The sequence below is a fragment of the Grampus griseus genome (assembly GCF_964374135.1).
Source record: "Grampus griseus genome assembly, chromosome: 16".
NCBI classification, from domain to species: domain Eukaryota; kingdom Metazoa; phylum Chordata; class Mammalia; order Artiodactyla; family Delphinidae; genus Grampus; species Grampus griseus.
In genome coordinates this window covers 79,251,438-79,269,071 of record NC_139010.1, presented here as the reverse complement: position 1 = coordinate 79,269,071, position 17,634 = coordinate 79,251,438, and the positions used below count along the sequence as shown (strand labels likewise).

The 17,634-nt window shown below is 38.8% G+C and overlaps 1 protein-coding gene across 3 annotated transcripts in view; it reads right to left on the bottom strand.

The window, feature by feature from the left end:
* The window catches only part of ZRANB1 (zinc finger RANBP2-type containing 1), a 68,654-nt gene that overhangs the window by 34,218 nt on the left and 16,802 nt on the right, over window positions 1-17,634 (bottom strand). For 2 of the 3 annotated variants that reach the window (XM_082673411.1, XM_082673413.1), the window contains exons 2-3: window positions 13,200-13,374; window positions 11,037-11,887 (exon numbers count right to left, since the gene is read on the bottom strand). In XM_082673411.1, the coding sequence (XP_082529537.1) occupies window positions 11,037-11,887; window positions 13,200-13,240 (892 nt within the window). In that variant the 5' untranslated portion in view covers window positions 13,241-13,374. The remainder of the gene's footprint in view (window positions 1-11,036; window positions 11,888-13,199; window positions 13,375-17,634) is intronic. The other variant, XM_082673412.1, reaches the window with a different exon arrangement.

Here is a 17,634-nt window from a genome sequence, read left to right as displayed (position 1 = left end):
TTATCCTTGACTGAATGGGGTTGGAGCAATAGCTATTAGTGAAAACTATTGGTGAAATTGAATATGGACTTCAAATATTAGAGTTTCTGGATAATTGTATTGTGTGAATATGTAGGGAAAATGTGTTTTTAAAACATACAAGGCTATGGGCTTCCCTGGTGGCGCAGTGGTTGAGAGTCCGCCTGCCGATGCAGGGGACACGGGTTCGTGACCCGGTCCGGGAAGATCCCACATGCCGCGGAGCGGCTGGGGCTGGGCCCGTGAGCCATGGCCGCTGAGCCTGCTCGTCCGGAGCCTGTGCTCCGCAACGGGAGAGGCCACAATAGTGAGAGGCCCACGTACCACAAAAAAAAAAAAAAAAAAAAAAAAAACAAGGCTGAAATATTTAGGGGCAAAATGTCATGACACCTGTAGCTAACTCTCAAATAGTTCAGGAAAAACTCATACAGAAAGACAAATAGAGCTCGCAAATGTGGCAAAGTACTAACAATCGGAAAATCTAGGTCAAAAGCATTTGCTGTTCAATGTATTATATTTGTAACTTCTCTACTGGTTTTGAAATTTCTCAGAATGAAAGGCTGATGGGGAACAGCAGTGGTTACCTCCACAGATAAGGACTGAAGGTGGAGGGAAGAAAAAGAAACTTGCTTTTCTTTATAAACTCCTTCTATAACTGCTTGATTTTTATAACCCTGTGCATAGTTTAATTAATGTTTAAAGTTAAAGTTACTTTATGGTAAACAGTAAAGGTCTCTGGAGTCTAAATACATCTTTTTATACTTAACATTTAAACGATACTTTTGGATTTCATAATTCAATGTGTTCATTTAATATAGTGCTTTTAAAAAAATGAAAGCCTTTACTCAATCAATGATGCATATTCAAATGTCACTGTCATACAATCGAGACTCACCACACATATTCCTTTTCTCAGCATTAGGAGGCACATTATTAGTTGGCAGGCCTGTGTAATCAATCATTTCTAAAAGCCAGGAATTATGTCTCAGGCAGACTAAAGGCAACCAGAAGGATACGGCAGGGGCTCTATTTCTGCCACTGCTATCCATTTGCCTTGACACACTCATTCCTGGAAGCTTCTTTCATATCCCAGATGTCAGGAAGCACTTTGAAAAGCCAGACTAAACTGGCCAGGGGGAATAAAATGTGTGTGTATTCTCTACAGATTAGAATCTTACACTGCTGAGAATTCCCACAATTCACTTAAAAACCATGACATAAAATGTTATTTTAAATCCAGAGTTCCAAAAGCACAAGAGGAAATCCTTTGAAACTTGAAAACAAGACAGAACTAGCTGAAGGTAATACTCCTTTCACAGTGCTAAAAATAATTCTATTACCTGTAATATCAACTACTTTGGACAGGAAGGAGATTCACAACCAAGAATGTGTACGGAGTGAAAAGGCACCACAGTTTTTATAGCTACACGCACACATCCCATGTAAGATTATCACACAAAGTTAACCAAGGACATACAAGGCATTGCCAGCATTCTAGCAGCTTACTTTCCTTTTATGGATGCAGTGCCAAAGATTTGCTGCAGGAGTCCACGTATATTTTGGATTCTATTAAAAGCTTTTAATAGAATATTTTAACTCAAACCATTTTTTTTTAATGTTTTAAAAAAGTGCGATGGTTTTAAATGTCAAAGACTAAGAAGACTTTTTTCAGGCTCCACATTCATTCATATGTAAAACAATATATGAAGGGAAAAGGGACACTAAATAGGAGTATCTTTTAGTAGGACAGTCTGGTATCAATATAAAATCAAATTCATAATCAAACAAAATGGCCCAGCATACAACCATAACTTAAAATGAAGCAATTCTACAGGGCAGGAAAAATTCTGAAGATGGAAAATATTGTCCAAACAGCTAAGGTATACCAAGTATAAGCAAACACAAGTAAAGCAAACAGAACAAATACTAGAGAAATGCCATACTAAAAATCAAGCCCAAATAACGTGGCTTAGCTATGGAATGATGAGAAATATTAGCAAGTGATAGATTACCTTGGGACACAGCAAGCAACTTCACATAGGCATACTTATTTAGTTGACTTGGAAAAAAGGACTGAAAACATTAATATTCATAGGCATCACACATCATTCAAAAGTTCCAGTAACAGTATTCCTTTCAACGATATCAAGCAAGAAAAACCACTGTGAATAAGAAATATATGGTCTTCATCTACTGTTTCTGGCACATACCTCCTAAAACCCTTGCAATTTCCTATGTAAGAGCCATAAGGGTGTCTTTTGTTGTAATATTTAGTTTTGTTCTCAGTCCCTAAATAGCTCCAGAATGATAAGGATGAAATAAATAGGAGTCTTTTGTTGCTCATATAGCAAGCCCCCTTCAAGCACCTCTGAGTTTATGTTAATGAGGTTAACTTCTGGAAGGCCTCTAAGGATGGAGGCTGGTTACCAGGGGAACAAACCCAGTGATGAGAAGGTTGTATCTTTCAGCCCCACACCACCCTCACCTCCTGGGAGGGGAGAGGGGCTTGAGGTTCAAACAATCACCAATGTCCAATGATTTAATCCATCTTGCTCCCATAAAAATCCCCGATATGGGGTTTGGAGAGCTTCCAGGTTGGTGAACATGTGGAGGTGCTGCAAGAGTAGTGGCCAAGAGAGGACACGGAAAGCTTGCCCTATGCACCTCTTCCACCTGGCTGTTCCTGGGTCACATCCTTTTATAATAAACCAGTAATCTAGTAAGTAAAATGTTTTCCCAGGTCTGAAAGCTGTTCCACCAAATTATTTGAACCCAAGGAGGTGACCGTGGGAACCTACGATTTATAGCCTACAATCAGAAACACAGCTGACAACCTGGACTAGCAACTGGCACGTGAAGGGGGTAGGGAGGAAGGGAGGCAGTACGGTGGGACTGAGCCCTTAACCTGCGGGATCTGATGCTACTTCCAGGTAGAGTCAGAATTGAGTTAAATTGTAAAATGCCCTGCTGGTGTCTGGAGAATCTGAGAATAGCTTGGTTTGGGAATCTGCCCCCACCTTCCCCCCCGATACACATACATACATTTGGTGCCCATTACTGCTATGAACGTAGTGTAAGGCTAGAGACACAAAGAAGTGAGTTTTTACTTACAAACACACCTATATACCACCTTTGTCTAGAAAAGGATAACAACATGGCTACATCACACTGAGTCAGTAAGCCTCTCTGTGCCTCAGCTTCTCCCATTGTATAAAATAACAAAACAACAACTCGTTTTGTCACAGAACCAGTGAAGGTTAAGTTAAAATTTTCTGAAATTGTCAAATTAAGATGCTATTTGTAATTTTTTAAATGTTATTTGTATTAATTTCCTATTGCTGCTTCAAACAAATTGCTACAAATTTAGTGACTTAAAGCAATACAAATTTTTTATCTTAAAATTTGGGAGAGGTCAGAAGTTCCACATGGGTCTCACTGGGCTAAAATCAAGGTGCACTCCACAGGGAGGCTCTAAGGTAGTTTTGCCTTTTCCAGCTTCTAGAGGTTGCCCACATTCCTTAGTTAAGGCCCCCCGCATCACTAAAACCTCTGCTTTTCCACCGTCACATCTCATTCTCCCATCTCTCTCCTTTGCTGATTAAGGACCCATATTACACTGGGCCCACCCGGATAATCTGGGATAATCTCTCCATTTCAAGGCCCTTAATTACATCTGCAAAATCCCTTTTGCCAAGTAAAGTAACAAATTCATAGGTTCTGGGGATTAGGATTTAGACATTTTGGGGGGCCAGAGTGCAATATTCTACCTGTCACACTACTTAAATCAGTCATGTAAATCAGAGAAAACCCAAAGGGGGTGGGGAAAAGCGCCTACAAGGAAGTCAAGTACTGGGCAAGTAAAACATACAAATTTGGACACTACCTCATCATTAATATTGTATTTTTCAAGATACCTAATGTTTTGTGTTTTTTGACAAGTCATCAATAAAATACCTCTGTGGAGCAAATTAATAATTTTTAAGGCTAAAGGAGTACTTACTGAACTAAAAAACAAGTTTCTTCTAATTTTTTCTTTACAATAACTTATATGCCCTGAGTTACCTTTAGAGTTAAAAAGTCAGCCACAAAGATATCTGAATAAATGTATAAAATCACCATTGTGTCTTATGTCAAGAATTTCCTTTTCTATTTTGTTTTGATGTGGTAGTTTTCTTGGTATAAATCAACTTATTATCATTCCAGTACACAGTACTACTATCTCTCAAAAACTAATCTACGACTTTTTCTTCCATTGAAGTTAATTTGATTCTGTTTGGGTTAGTGCACAACACTCCTTTCATTTGACCAGACACTATATCTCAAAACTAGGAATTTAAAAAGTCATCGTAGAAGATTACACACTGCAACAGATTTTTCTAGATGCAATATTGTGATTTATAGGAAAAACTGTCATTCAGATGACCAAATATATATGTTTGATCTTCATCCACAATTCCTGGCTCACAGCTTCCCAAAACCCCTAGAATTTCCTGAGTGATAAAAGTAATGGGATAGTATCTGGTTTCTGGTCCTCAGCTCCTGAAAACACTTCATGGAAGGTGACTTTTGGATCCCACCCCCAGGGTGGGAGCTGGTTGCCAGGGGATTAGAGGGTTGGGACTTTCAGTCCCACCCACTATGCCACCCTGACCTCCAGAGAGGGGAGAGAGGCCAGAGATCGCCAGTGACCAATGATTTAATCAACAATGCCTATGTAATGAGGCCTCCATAAAACCCCAAAAGGACAGGGTCTGGAGAGCTTTCAGGCTGGTGAACACACAGAGATTTGAGGAGAGTGGCACACTTGGAAAGAGCATCATGGAAGCTCCATGCCCTTTCTCCAAACCTTGCCCTCTATACATCTCTTCCATCTAGATGTTCATCTGTATCCTTTATCATAGCCTTTTATAATAAACCAGTAACCTAGTAAGTAAACTGTTTCTCTGAGTTTCGTGGGGCGTTCCAGCAAACTAATCAAACCCAAGGCAGGGGGTCGTGGGAACCTCTGATTTAGAGCCAATTGGTCACAAGTACAGGTTAACAACCTGGGCTTGTGACTGGCATCTGGCATCTGAAGTGGAAGGAGGTCTTGTGGGGCTAAGCCCTTCACATGTGGAATCTGATTCTCCCTCTGGGTAGACAGTGTCAGAATTGAGCTGAATTCTCGGACACCCTGCTGGTGTCTGAGAATTGCCTGTTGGTATGAGGAAGCTCCCCACCACACAGACACGCACAGACACAGACACGCACAGACACAGACACTCACAGACACATACACACACATGCTGGAACTGGGCCTGGGAACCCTTTTCACCAGAGGAAGAAAATTAAACACTAATACAACCTTAAAAATTTACTTCCTTGAGAAAAACCATCCATATACATGATCTTTTTTTTTTTTTTTTTTTGCGGTACGCGGGCCTCTCACTGTTGTGGCCTCTCCCGTTGCGGAGCACAGGCTCCGGATGCGCAGGCTCAGCGGCCATGGCTCACGGGCCCAGCCGCTCCGCGGCATGTGGGATCTTCCCGGACCGGGGCACAAACCTGTGTCCCCTGCATCGGCAGGCGGACTCTCAACCACTGTGCCACCAGGGAAGCCCCATATACATGATTTTTAATACCGATACCAAAGTAAATTGAAAAGAACATTTTAAAATGTAATAAGCCTATACATTGCTAATTTTGGTTAAAATGAAAAAAGTGTTAATGAAACCAAATAAACAAATATCAATACATTCTGACATGTTTAACACCATGCAAGTTTTAGATATTTCTACAGTTATATCTGACACTCTGGAGTGGACACCTATACATCACACTGTATACAGCTTTCCAGTAAGGGGGCCAAAATACAATTGGCATCAATAAACAACTGCCACAAATATTAATTTTCAACAGTTATGAGAAGGGGGGAAACATTAGATCAAATATAACAATATTTTTGTAGACCACATGCAAGAAAAAGTTAATTCTAATGTACTGCCTACGTTTTAAGAATCATATATATTTTTAGACCATCAAAATCTTGCTCAGTAATAAGACTACAATCCTCATGACTTCATTTCAACATGCTCCTTGATAATGAGATTCTGGTTAAGCTCGTAAGTCAGTGATTCTCAACAGGGTATACCAGTACATACTGCGGGCCCCCCAAAGCTTGGGAGCAGTGGAGATGTTACTAATTCATATGTTCTCTATAATGCCATTGCCATGGGGCAAACTGAACATTTCAGCATAAAAATTCCAGTTTCAACGTGTAGTTGTTATATGAGCATGATTCTTTTCCCCCTACGCCTTCAACAGCACTCCCTCCCGCTGCCCCCCAATCTCAAACCCTTCCCATCTTTGTTAGCAGGATCACTAGACAAGCTAAATGGAAGAAAGATGCAGCTATTTAAGGCGAAATGCCAAACAGGAAGCAACACGTCCAATGACAATTGAATAAAAACTTTTCAAGTAAAAACTCTGATTTAGGACTCTAGGTATAGAAAACACTACGATTTTTTTCCTTATATATTCATCAAGTTATCAAATATTCATCAGGAAGACGGAGAAATTAAATATAAAGAAATCTGACTTTAGACTCTTCATATCCACAGACTGCCTAGTGATAAACTGAGGCCTCTCTACTCTTTCCAATAAAACCCTATGGGACCTACTTGCTCTGTCTTCACCTGACAGGAAGAAGCCAAGTTGGCTCCCAGTGGGTGGAGCTCCAGGTAGTCTGTAAGGTGAAAAGTACAGAAAGCTGGGAAGAAGGCAAAGAATTAAGAAATTTAGGAGAAAAGCAAAAAGGTTTATTTGTCTTTGGAAGGTCTATTTGTCTATTTGTCCAAATTCCAGTTTCCACAAATGTTTATTCACTCATTAACAAAAATTTCAATGCCTGCTATATATAAGGCAATGTTTTAGGTACTAGCAAACAGCTGTGAACAAAACAGACAAAATCCCTGGCCTTCAGAAAGCTTAAGTTCTAAGCAAGAGAGAGACAAATAAGGTGACTTCTAATAAGTGTATTAGGAGGTAACAAGTGTTGTGAAGAAAATTAAAGTTGGGGGAAGAGAGGACAGGACAGGGATGAAATTTGAGGCCTCACAGAGAAGGTGACATGTGAGAAAACACCTGAAAGAAGTAAATTAGCTAATCCTGCAATCTAGAGAAAGCAATCCGGGCAGAAGAAAGAGCAAGTACAAAGCTTGAGGCTTATTTGCAGACAAGAAAGGTGGCTAGAGGGCAGGAGTGAATGAGCGAGGTTGAGAGTAACAGATAAGGTTAGAGGGAAACGTGCGTTTGTATAAAAGTGGGGAAAGTAGGTGTGGGATAGAAAGCAGAGAGAGCCTATAAAATTGGCTTTTACTCTGAGCAACACAGCGAGAATCACTGGAGGGTTCTAAGCAAAGTTTTAGAAGAGTAGCTCCTATTCAGAGAACAGTTTGTAAAGGACGACACGGACATAGAGGGGATCATGGCTTGGACCAGTGTACTGAGAGGTGGCCAGATTCTGGGTATATTTTGAAGACAAAGCCAGTGAGAATGGAGTATAAGAGAAAAAGAAGAAAACCAAGGATGACGAAGGCTCTGGACGCAGCAAATAAAACGATGAACTTGCCATCAACTGAGATGGGGGGAGTGAGACAACAGATTTGAGAGACCAGTTCAGTTTTTTAGCCTCACTGAGTTTGAAATATTACATACTCAAAAGAAGATGTTGTATAGGCGGCCGCTGGATATGAGAGTCCAGGGCTCAGGCATACGAAAGTTATTATACAGATTTAATTTGAGATTCTTATCTGACCCTGTAACTTTTCAAGGGATCAACTTGGAATCACAAATTTAAATGTTCTTCTAAAGGGCAACTGATTCAATACAACAGCAGAACTAAAACGGTATGTTAGGTAGTGCTGCTTTATCTCTAGAGACATTATCATCTGTCCAGTGGGAAAGTTAGACCATGATTAGCACTGACATGACCTCCCAGAAAATAACCTGGCACCACATTGCTGACACTCCAGAGACAACAGCACATTTAAATTCACACCTCTGCCGTTACCATTTCACTCCCACTCCCAGATTCCATTTTTACTGGTGTCAGGTTTTGGCACCAGTAAAACGTTGGACGTTGGACGTCCCCAACTTCCTCTCATCACGTAAGATAATGTGACCTATGTGAAATTTATACCCAACAGTCATGTAAAAGATACTTACTTAATACTGTGGAAGCTTTAGCTTTACCCTTCTCAATACTGAATCTTCCTCATTCCCATTTTACCAGGTACAAGGCTGAGGTTGATTTTTTTTATTTCAATTTCAAATGGGAAAGTCTCACATTTTATACTTAGTATAAATTTTATGCACATTATACACTTTATACTTAGTGTATGTACTTTGGAGATGATTTTTTAAGTATATGTGCTGCCAAAGCAAACACTAAGATAGTTTTCTTAAATGCCTAACATCGATAAACCATAATATACCATATCTAATGAAATCTGGAGAGCAAAAGACAGGTAGAAAGGGAGAAGTAAAGAATACTTTTCGGAGACTTCCCCAGTGGTCCAGTGGTTAAGACTCCACCTTCCACTGCAGGGGGCGTGGGTTCGATCCCTGATCGGGGAACTAAGATCCCACACGCCGCACAGTGTGGCCAAAAATACAAAAAAAAAAAAAGATTAATTTTCAATACTTGTGGACTTCTGTTAACCCAATACAATGTAAACAACTAAAAGTTTTTAACATATTTCAAGGATATTTACAAATCAGGATATGACTACCCAATAAAGACAGAGCCATAATCTTTCTACAACAGTTGAGAACCATATTATGCAGTGAATAGTCAAAAATATTTGCTGATAGGAAAGACAGAATCCACATTACCAAGAACCAATTACAATCAATCCTTGGCCCTAAGAACCAAGAAGCTCTGGAGTATGTGGGAATGCGGATTTAATGACAAAGAAACTGTTTTATAAATGAAATAAGACCAAATTTAATATCGGCCCTACTGGGAGAAGTTTTTGTTCAGCTGTAAGAATGCAAAGAGGTACAAGGATGGTTATCCAAAAGAAGTAGATATAGGTAAAGAAATAAAGGCAGCACCAAGAAGACACAATAGTCACAAAGACAAGAAACAATAGCCATAAAGACAAAGATATATTGATTGGTCTAATGTGTGTGTCAAGGGGAGAAAATAATTCAAAGCAGGAGTTCTTAACATACGATACACTAACTTGAAGAAACAGTGACCCCAAAAGAGGTTAAAAATCACTGCAGTGTAGTTCATTACCATCTATAAATTTACATGTACTATAACACCACCTTGTAGTTAGCATGTACGTAGTACGCTACTGCCTGCAAAAATAATTTTAAGAGTGTTCCAAAAGGCATACAGGTAATTAAAGGACAATCACACCTAGATACAAAAGATCACATAATGTAAGATTTCATTTATATGGAACATTCAGAATAGGTATATCCACTGAAACAGAAAGCAGACTGGTGATTACCAGGGACTTGGGGGAGGAGAAAATGTGGAGTAACTGTTTAAATGGGTATAGCGTTTCCTTTGGGGTGATGAAAATGTTTCAGAACTAGACACAGGTGGTGGTTGTACAACACCGTGGATACACTAAATGCCACTGAATTGTTCATTTTCAAAATGATGAATTTTATGTTATGTGAATTTGACCTCAATTTTTTAAAATTCATAATAAATAAAACCCTTTTGTAGCTCCTGGTTTAAAAAAAAAAAGACATTCACACCATCTGTGGTACCTCAATTTGGGGAGAGAAAAAAATCAATGCGATGTAATGGAACAGCACAGATGGCTGAAGACAGCTCAGTGTGCTTTCATCCCTCGTCCTCAGGACAGGAGAACACTGGAGCTAACAGTTACTAAGTGCCTGCTGTGTCTGGTGTTCAGAAGGGCTCATCAGCTGGGACTTTTTTTTTTTTTTTGGTCAGGACAAAACTAAAATTAAAAAACTGAGATTTCTTGAAATCTATTCTTAGGACTTGCAGGTTCATATAGTCATGTATTCCATATTCTTGGGGCTATATTCAGGGTGATAAACAAAAGAAATTAGTACTGAAAAAATATATATACACAGCTAAGCCATGTTGAAGGCTTAGCTATTATTGTTCCACACAGATTTAACTTTAGTAGTTACTCAAAATTTTCTTTACAAAACTTAATGTCAAAGTAAGCACCCCATCCAAATAATTTAAATCACATAATTCAAATAGCTAACCTATTCAAAAAAAAAGAGAGGGGGAGGGAAAAAAATACAGAGGAGTCAAGCAACTGCTTCTATGAAGTACATCACGAATAACTAACTCACAAGGTCAATAACTGGAGGAAACCTTACTCTCTCAACACGTCTCTGTCCCTGAACAGCTCTGAGCCAGAGACTGAGACCAATATCCAGAATTTCCTTAGGAAAGCACTAAAACACAGAACACACAAATCATAATTTGAACTATGGAATCAGCTGGCCACGTGAAATCAGTTCCATAAAGTTTGCAAATATTCACTACATGACATTCATGTTAAATTAACATCAGTATTTTCAAGGTCAATATTATGTTTGTTCAACTTCTTGGAGTCACACATTTTTGTGATATTTTTAACATCTGACTAAAGCTTCTATCATCACAAGACGCTCACACTGTTTACAAACACTCTGAAGCAGCAGCTGGTGTTCCTCAGTCACATCTTGTTACAATAAATAGAGTAGCAGTTTTAAACTCCAGGTATACGGTTTACTACTGATGTGTAAAAATCTTTGCTATAACTTAAAAGTTTTTCTAATGATGGAAAGACACATGCACAATGAAATGGGAGGCAATTTAAGACAACGTTATGACAAGATCACAAATACAGAGATTCTTATGCATGCATACTGGGATTATAGCTATCACGCTGAATGAAATAAATACTAAATAATACTGACCTTCCTTATATCTTTCATGTCATTTTTAGTATCTTTTCCCATCCCATTCAAAAAATGAAGAAACTTACCCACACAAGCATTGAGGAATAGCCAATCAGTCTTTTTCATCCTGTTTTTAATTTGCTTTAGTTTTTTGAAGTCCACTTCAAGTTCCTCCTTGCTGCCAACAGCACCAGCCAACTCAATCCTCTGAAAATCCATTTTCATCTCAGAGTCCCGTTTCGTAGTCGGCGGTGATCTTCTTTGGCTGTTGCCACTGCTACAGCTTCCTCTCCATCGAGCTCTGTCTTGCTCATTTATTATTGAAGAAGCCTCTTCCGTCTCTGCCAACTCGATTGCTTCAATATTATTAGGTCTGGGATGATCGCAAACAACACATTTTTTAGCTTTGGCCCAGTTTTCATATGTGCAAATAGAACAAGTCCAATGCTGGGTCCTTGTGTTCAGTTTATTTCTATCATTGTATTCCTCGCAAGGGTCAACAGAAAAAGCAACTGGTCTTGAGCCAGATCCTGAGGATTGAGGAGATTCTGTGGGACTCCTGGTCCTACGCTGGGATAAACACTGAGTGCATCTGATTGCTCTTGGCCAGTTCAAATATGTGCACATGTGGCATGACCATTTATTCGCATTTTCCATGCTGTACGAAGACTTAACCCTTGGTCTTGCACTGGAGTCTGGACATATCAAAGGACTACTTCCTCCTTCGGTGCCGGAAGGATCCCAATCTCTACCAACATCACTTGAACCACTTTTAAATGGATCTTCTGTAATTATTGTTCCACTAGGTCTCTGGGCACGACACATAGTACACTTGATTGCAGATGGCCAGTTTTCATACGTACAGTATTCACAAGCCCACTTAATTCCACGTTCTGACATTGTGCACTTCTTGAAGTGAGTTATGTCAGGCAGGAAGCTATAAATAATTAGGACATGGTTATTAAAACAATAACTACATAATCCCATCCCTGAAAACATGCCCAAAATATAAAAGTACCCTTCAACTTATAAAACCTCAATTTCTCAAAAGATGCATGTAACATTTCACACTCAACTACCTTTTCTTAAAATTTCCAGAGAGATACTGGACATAAGTTCCCAAAGAAAAATCTTAGACCTGGGGATTTAATGAAACTGTACTTTGGAATGCAAGAGAAAAGGCATAAGATAAAGGGAGGTTTATTCTAAGAGGGAATGAGGTTAAATCAGGAATCCTCTAACAGAGATGTTTAATCTCAGCCAGGTCATCACCATCAATTTAGAAAAACAACCAATAGTTAAAAGATTCAAAGGGAAGGGACAGAACACAAACCAAGTATCTTAAACACATAACCATTCTCAAATTATGAGCAACATAGATTATTATGCTATCTAGGTATAGTACCACAATGTTTGATTCACTAAAGAATTCAGAAAATCAGTCAATTCTATCATTCTTGCTAAGGGAGAAAAGCAGCCTAAACGTGCTAATTATCCACTGCTCTTAATAAGCACAGGTAGGAAAGAAAGATGTTAAGTAGTAATCCTTACAATTAACAAAGTAACACTGTGAAACAGAGATAAAGTTCCTTGATAGCCTATATCCTCAAAATCTTGTTCTGTCTAGAGTGCAGAACATAAAAACTGCACATCACCTATACTTGGGACAATCAACTGATGAAACATCTCTGACATAACAACTAGCATAATCGCTCCAATATAATTTTGAATATTTATACTCAAAATATTCAATATTTAAAATATACTCAAAATTCAATTCATATTAAAAACATATTAACTATTTAAAAGGCTCCTAGGATTCTACACTGGGCTTCCTAACACTGCAATACAATGAAGACTATAATTTAATGGCACTCATTTATAAATGAAGCAACTTACACAGCAAATGTAATAATAATTTTTTTAAATAGCTTGAATTTAGACACTGGCCAGTAAAGCCAGCCTCTCCATTTTCTTAAATCCCTTCTCAACTAAATTAGTATCATCCTGCCACCTATTTGTAACCAGAAAAGTGAAAGAAATTCTAGGCAGAGTAATAGAAGCTTCTCCTTCTCATTCTCAGGGATTTTTCCTGAACCTGGAAAGCAAAATCTTTCACTTTATAAGTGTAGTATTATGTCCCTGCTTGCCAAGTCCTCACCCCTTTTATAGTGTAAACTTTGTTAAGAGGACAAATTCACTGTTAAGAGAGGCTACTATTTAATAGCTAAAATAAAAATCACACTTACTAAGATTTTAGTTTCCATGCTATAGCCTCCACCTTGCACATGGTCAGAATAAAAGTACAGCTTATAAATCAGACCAAAGACAAGATTCAGTCGTCATGGTGGCTCAGATTCTGACTTCCTCAGGAGATACTGCAAAACGTGATAAGTGGTTCTGTATGACTGTGAATAGCTATTCCTGTAAAGGAGACCAAAACTGAATTTCACTTGAAGCCTGTTACTTTATCCAAAAGTATTTATTTTTTTTAAAAGGCTTTATTTTAATAAATTCTCTATTTTAATCCTACTCATTTATTTTAATAATGGACTACTATATTCAGAATTTTAATTTAACACAGCAATAAAATCAGCTGATTGGGCTGGTGAGTCAAATCAGACATAGGAAAGATATTTTCCCCTAAAACCTTAAACATATGTGTGTGTGAACTATTATTATCATTAATCTTAAATTGGTAGTCCTAATAAATTAATTCCTACTGAATTACTTGTTATTATTGAAGGGGGAAAGGGGGCATAAACCAAGTAAACAGAAAAAGCAAAAATATATAGCTTATATTTAACTCTGAAGTCTTTTTCTCCTTCAGCAACTTTATTTTCCTCTAACCCAGGTAATTTATCTGCTTAGATTTTTCACTTTAGTTTGTACACACTGATTAAACACCATTTGACAGCAATCTGAAAGTGTGTTGAAGGGCAAAGACTATAATCATAAAAGCATCCATAAAATGGACAATTGAGATTTAATGGCAACTTTCATATTCATTAGGCAGTTTCTTCCTTGGGTTTCTCAGGAATTAAATATAAATAAATTACTTGCTCATGCTATTGTAAACTAAAATGAGCAAGCTGAAACTTATGACAAAAACAAATGACATAATGAACACATCCAAGGCTATAAGTAATTTCAGTATTTCATTTAAAATATTCACATTCAAAAATTCATGCTTGCTTTGTTAAGTCTTACTTTGATGTAGGCTCAACTAAATAGTTTGTGGCGTTACATTAACTAATCTTCATGGAATTAGTGTGCCAGCATAACATACTTAAATGCCCATGTCTGACAAAAAACAAACAAAAAATAAAGAATCATTGTCATATATGCCTGGTAAATAGGCTACCCCTCCCAAAAATTCAGGTAACTAAGCAATACCGAAACCAAGCTCAAGAGTTTTGGGACTTCCCTGGTGGTCCACTGGTTAAGATCATGCACTTCCAATGCAGGGGGCATGGGTTCGATCCCTGGTGGGGGAACTAAGATCACACATGCTGCGTGGTGTGGCCAAAAAATTAAAAAAGAGTTTTAAGATAAGTGCATTATATTAGATAACGATGTACATGGTACCAACTCTATAGGGAATTAAGACGTTGTCTTAGGATTATTGTTTTTTCATAACCAAAACTAAAATTCATTGGAGAGGATTATCTGAGAGAGTCATCTGTACCTGTGGTAACAGTAAATGGAATGGAAGAGTAAAGGTAACATCAGTTCAACTATGTGATTTTGCATTATTGAGGTGAAATTAACACTGAGTACACTTTTTCTACCAGATGTCAAAAAGAACATGAAATAATTTTTAATAGCAAACAGCTCTGAGAGTTAATACTGTGCACTGAAATAAAACAATTACTAAATATCTTTCAAGTTAACATATATTCATATACCCAAGTAAATTTAATTTACAAGTCTACTTCTGCATAAAATACAGATTTCCAAATTCTAGCCAGTGAATCATACTTCAATTAATCGGTACACAAAGCAACAATAAAATCTGTATAATATGGATTTTCTTTAAGCAGATCTAGACACAAGTGCTACTCTTAAAACAAATATTCCTTGGTTCAAATGCAGTATCAGCAGTTCCCATCTTGTGGACCAAAGAGTCCATGAATCTATTTATACATCAACCTCTACCTGTAGACAGACTGAATAATGTCTCCAAGTATAGCAACCATTTTCTAGTATTAAATTCATAACTGCTTTTGATTATATACTTCCCAGTTCAAACAATAATAAAAGCATGAGCATTATGATGTATGGGTTAATGGCTAGGGAAAGGGAGGGGCTCATAACTGAACATTTTTTATACTGTCATGCTTAGTAGTGAATTAATTAGACCATATTTGTGAAGCATTACTAAACAATGTAGAATAAATATACCTATTTTGAAGTCAATTACTCAAAATTGTAGCTACACTACAAATTCCCCCAACCACCTACTAAAACCCTATGAGAGAGAACTAGAGAAGTGAAATGATCCTCACCAAGCACAGACTCCTTGAGAAACAAACTGAGAGAAGTTCAGTTGTCAGTGTCAAATGATGAGCAGTTATCCAAAGGAAGGACTGACAGTCTTTTGGTTTTATATTAGCTTTATTAATATTAAGTCTATATTTAGTAATATAAATTTTAATTTATTAATATAAATTGTTGATATAAATATTAATTAGCATAAATCTGTGACGATTTAAAAATGCTCAGAAAGCATTTTAGGGGACTAAAGATGAAAGCTAAAACTAGAAGCGGGGCTTTCCTGGTGGCGCAGTGGTTAAGAATCCGCCTGCCAATGCAGGGGACATGGGTTCGAGCCCTGGTCCGGGAAGATCCCACATGCTGCGGAGCAACTAAGCCCATGCGCAACAACTTCTGAGCCTGTGCTCTAGAGCCCGTGAGCCATAACTACTGAGCCCACGTGCCACAACTACTGAAGCCCACACGCCTAGAGCCTGTGCTCCGCAAGTAGAGAAGCCACCGCAATGAGAAGCCTGCGCACTGCGACGAAGAGTAGCCCCCGCTGGCCACAACTAGAGAAGGCCCACGTGCAGCAACAAAGACCCAATGCAGCCAAAAATAAATAAATAAAATAAATAAATTTATTTTTTTAAAAAAGAGCTAAAACTAGAAGCACTGGTGAACCCTCCATCTACAAATCTCACCTCATTTCCGGGCTCCAATATCTTGTCACATCCTATATTAAAATCCTCTTATCTTCCTCTCACAACAAACCCCTAGCCTGATTTCTCTCTCCAGTTTCCGTTAAGGACACCACTAATACTACTGCACCCAGCATAGAAACTCAGACTTATCTTGAATTCTGCCTTCTCCCCACAGATTCTTTCTAGTGGTTTCTGTCCAAACAGTCCTTTTCTTTCCATTTCAGCTGCCATCAACCCTTTTGCAGTTCAGGTCAGAACTACTATAATAGCCTCCTAAGCGCCTTCCCTCTCTAAATCCATACAGCTCACCGCTACCAAAATAATCCTCCTAATAACAAGTCCCTCTTTCTGAAGCTCTTCTGTAACAGTATAAACTCTCAACTCCTTACCAGCATACAAACACACCACACACACCCCAGACTCATTCAGGTGCCACCATCCCTCCACAATACACACATGAAGGCACTACCTTAGAAAAACAAGCACAACAGACACACACTCAAGTTCTGACGAATCCTACCCATCCTTTAAGGTTCAGTTCTAATCTCATCTCTCTCGTAAAGTTTTTTCAAATCATTTCAAGTACACTCCACGCAACCACACTTCTATCGACATTTGGCACCTACTGTATGTCTTCTTGGGGCTAGTTTCTGGAACACTGACTTGTGTGTCTTCCCCACATCATTTCCTCCCCTCAATTTTCAGTGAGGTAGCCAAGCTTTCAAAAACTATGGCTCAGGGATTTCCCTGGTGGCACAGTGGTTGAGAATCAGCCTGCCAATGCAGGGGAAAACAGGTTCGAGCCCTGGTCCGGGAAGATTCCACGTGCCGCGGAGCAACTAAGCCCATGCACCACAACTACTGAGCCTGCGCTCTAGAGCCCGCGAGCCACAACTACTGAGCCCAACACAGCACAACGACTGAAGGCCGCGCGCCTACAGGCCGCGCGCCTACAGCCTGTGCTCCACAACAAGAGAAGCCACCGCAATGAGAAGCCTGCACACCGCAATGAAGAGTATCCCCGACTCGCCACAACAAGAGAAAGTTCGTGTGCAGCACAAAGACCCAACAGCCATAAATAAATAAATACACACATACATACATACATACATACATACATACATACTTTGGCTCAGGGATTCTAGTGGCATGGAATGTGGACCAGCCCTATGTTCAGTAAAATCCAGAGAAGAGACCATTTTGAGTGACCTGAACAAAGAAAGGAGTGGAGCTTTTGAGCAATTTCAAGAAAAAGGAGAAATTCTAGAGGATGGGATCCACTCCTGTGGTAAGACCTCAGTACAAAGTGTCTGCCTCTAACACCTAGGTACCAAGGCAAGGCATGCATGAGCTGGTTAACTATTCAAGTCCTGTGGTGTTAAGAGCACAAGTGCACAAACCTTTGTGATCATTAAAAGTCCTAAATCTTTGTGAAATTATGTATACATGATTAAGAATCAGTGAGACCCAAAAATATGCTGACCTTCCTCCCATACAGAGATCA